Source organism: Olea europaea, chromosome 14 (genome assembly GCF_002742605.1).
Source record: "Olea europaea var. sylvestris chromosome 14, O_europaea_v1, whole genome shotgun sequence".
NCBI lineage: Eukaryota > Viridiplantae > Streptophyta > Magnoliopsida > Lamiales > Oleaceae > Olea > Olea europaea.
The window spans coordinates 2,452,336-2,455,960 of record NC_036250.1 but is presented as its reverse complement, the minus strand read 5'-3'; the positions used below and the strand labels follow the sequence as shown (position 1 = coordinate 2,455,960).

General features: G+C 35.1%; 1 protein-coding gene across 2 annotated transcripts; it reads right to left on the bottom strand.

Moving 5' to 3' along the window:
* Positions 1-1,067: 1,067 nt before the first annotated feature.
* Positions 1,068-2,498, bottom strand: LOC111408772 (ras-related protein Rab7-like). Of its 2 annotated transcripts, XM_023038544.1 has the most exons (4): positions 2,338-2,498; positions 2,210-2,236; positions 1,982-2,081; positions 1,068-1,852 (listed from the first exon to the last, which is right to left on the bottom strand). In XM_023038544.1, the coding sequence occupies exons 1-4, from the start codon at positions 2,388-2,390 to the stop codon at positions 1,604-1,606; spliced, it is 429 nt and encodes a 142-aa protein (XP_022894312.1). In that variant the 5' UTR covers positions 2,391-2,498; the 3' UTR covers positions 1,068-1,603. The 2 variants fall into 2 exon arrangements, with proteins under 2 accessions (XP_022894312.1, XP_022894313.1); XM_023038545.1 differs by lacking the exon at positions 2,210-2,236.
* Positions 2,499-3,625: the final 1,127 nt, after the last annotated feature.

Genomic DNA, 3,625 nt, shown 5'->3' with positions numbered 1-3,625 from the left:
AAAAAAAAATAAAAAAAAAAAAAAAAAAAAAAAAAAAGGCCACTGAAAAAATAAGCTATATTATTGAAATTTTAGGTAGTTTAAGCACGACTTCATATCCATCTATTAAATGGCAATTACTCAATAAAAGTTTCTCCTAAATGTATGTCTCATAACTGAAAGGACATAAATTTGGCAATTCCAGGAAGCATTTATGACCATCCTATACTACCTCATGATATTCAACCATAGGTTGATATTATTGCGACAAAAAGATATCATTTAGACTATATTATTGAAATTTTAGGTAGTTTAAGCACGACTTCATATCCATCTATTAAATGGCAATTACTCAATAAAAGTTTCTCCTAAATGTATGTCTCATAACTGAAAGGACATAAATTTGGCAATTCCAGGAAGCATTTATGACCATCCTATACTACCTCATGATATTCAACCATAGGTTGATATTATTGCGACAAAAAGATATCATTTAGACTTTAGAGGATATAACAGAGTAACAGGCATAAATGAGGAGCAGATCTAAGACGCCTAAGTTCCCAAAAGCCGACCTATATGCAATTCAGATTGGAGGTGAAGAAAAGAGCTATAATAAAATTGTGCATATAACACTGGCGAGAGAGACACAAGAATGGATAAAACGAAGCAGTGACAAAAATTCATGTACTCAGCCAAGTCTATTGGGATTATGGTTTGGTTTGTTGTTACCATTAACATCATCGATATCAAAGATGCAAATAGCATGCTCTGAGAAAGTAGTAAGTCAGAGTGGCTTTAAAAGAAAAAAAACGAACGAGAAGAAATGGACATTAATATTTCAAAGATTCCTGACATTCGTTTTAAATACTGCAGAAAAGGTAACTCTGTAGCCTTTGATTTTCATTCACATATCCTGTTATAGTCAATTGTGAGAAAGACAAACTTATGGAGCAGTATGGCAATGCCGCCAAACGAGCATAACTAGTGGGGGCAATGGATCGAGCCGGCTCATCTTCGCATGAGCTCGGCTCATGCTTAAAGACCGAGCTGAGTTCGGCCCACGAGCTCGTGAGTTTTTATTATTATTATTTTTTTTTTTTTCAAGTTTTTTGTTCACAACTTTTACGAGCTCACGAGCCATTCGAGAACTCAAAGAGCCGAGCAAGGCTTTGCTCATCGAGCTGGACGAGCTTGAACCGTCCATGGGCCGAGCTCTGACGAGCCGAGCCGACGAGCCAACAAACTACTTGGCCCTTTTGCCACTCCTAAGCATAACACACACATTGCAATTGAAATGAGAGATGCCCACAATACATGCCTTAAAAACAGAACCCTCAAAACTTGCTCAAAAGCATCAAGAAAGTGGAATAGAATAAAAGAAAGAGAATACAAACTGCATAAAAGATAATGTTTGGTGAATCTCTCAAAAGGGTACTGTAGATAGGTTCAACTGTAAGGTTAAAAATTGAAAAGGTCAGTGTTCATAAGCTGGCTTTAAGAATCACAACGTCAATAAACTAAGCTTACTTTGAAAATCAAAAGAAACAATATGCAGTGTGTGAAACAATATCCACAATCTGTATGAAAAATCAATATCAAAGAACTGCCCTTACACTTTAAATTATCAAACACGTACTACTGCAATAAATAAATGCCATTTGGAACAACTGCAAAAATAAAAATGCCTTAGATCCGAAACATGGATAGAGCTAATAAATTCACCAACCTGTTTGAGAAAATATTCATGCCAATTGTCTAGGGTATCAAAGGACCTCAATACGTTAACATCGTACACCAATACACAACAATCTGCCCCTCTATAGAATGCAACCCCAAGGCTCCGAAATCTCTCTTGCCCAGCAGTGTCCCATATCTGCAACCGCAAGACCCATATTCATTCCTGTTTAAAAAATTAAAAAAATTGAAGTTCTGAATACAAGAATATACACGAAATTGTACTATTTGTTTAATCAAAACAGCTCTTCAGGAAACTAAAACCAACTTGAAGGGTGACGAGTCGGTCATCAATTTGAAGCTCCTTGGTGACAAAATCGGCACCAATTGTAGCCTTATACTGATGACTGAATTTCTTATGTACATATCTATTACGTAATTAAAGAAGAACCATAAAAAAATGAAGCATGGTATTAATAACAAGCAATTAACCTTAAAACGTTCATTATTCGTCAAATAAATAAAAGATATGAACATAATTAATGAAAAAGGATACCGATTCATCAATGATGTTTTACCGACACTGAAATGAACCCAAATAAAAAATCAGTGCTAAATTAGAAAACTAACACCAAGATCAGAAATTGTGGCATTAATTAATTCAAAATTAATAAATAACTTTACCCACTGTCGCCGAGGACGATGACCTTGAGCAATGTTCGCCTGCGCAATGACATTGTTTTCAAATTCTGCAAGTACAATTTCTTTCCTGAATTTTTAAAATCACTATTTGGGGATTTTAAAGAAATATAGTATGTATGAATGAATTATTATGAAGGGGCGCCAATTTCTCTCCTGAATTTACAAAAAAAAAAAAAAGAGGAAATTTAATGTAATGTCCATTTTCAGCGAGTCATTTGCAAAAATGTCCACGATTTTGTCAATGTTCATTTTCCAATTATGTAGACGAAAATGCTCCTGTTAGAAAATGTTATTTCCACACAAGAATTCAAAATTTTTCATATCATTATTCATGTCAATCAACGTAAAAATGTCAATCACATTAAATGCTTGGGTCGGGTAGGTGTGGGTCGATGTGGGTCGAGTTATGGTTCGGATCGCGTTATGGGTAAAAAAATAGAAACCTGATAGAACCCGACTTGAATAAAAAAAAAAATGTGAAGGCGGGAGAATGAAAAAATAAAAGAAGCCCTAAACTAAGTCCTCTCAACTCTCACTCTCAGTCTCTCAATCTTCACTCCGACCCAACCCGTCGACAACGAGCCTGCCCATTTCTCTCTTATTTTCCCAGTTGCCGTTTGCCCACCACACTAAAGAGTCCAGTGCTATAGAGTAAGTTTATTTCGTTATTTTTTTCTTTATTTCGTTATTTTTTTCACTTCCCCAAGTCTCCCCTCTTCCTAAATCCTAAGATTTAGCTAGTTTAACATAAATTGATGTCAAGGTCACTGAGTGTCTCGATTCTATTAGGCGAGCAAATACTAACAATTGATACAATTTGAGATAAAAAGTGATACATGTGAGATACTGTCGAAAAGGTCGAAGAGGTAAAGTGTTTAAAGAAATCAGGAAAATGATTGTACTTTCTGTTGTCCCTGTTATTGTATCTTTTGCTTTGAGATATAATCTATATGTTAACACTAGTACAAAGTGAAGAATACTCCATTTGAGGCATATTTCGCGTCTAAGTTAGGCAATAAACATGATGAAATGACACAGGTTGTGTTGCTATTATACACTCTTAGACTGTTTGAATGCTCATCAGCAACTAAATGGCTTCATTTTCGCATCAAATTTGTTCTGCATCTTGTTGAGGGTTGCATTTGTATATTGATGGTTTCTTATGGAGAAAGATTGTGATAGGTTGATAGCAGATAGAAAACTTTGTCAAATCTTATGACATGTATACTTGATTTTGCGTATGGTCTGTTGTAGTTGGCTCTAAATTTAT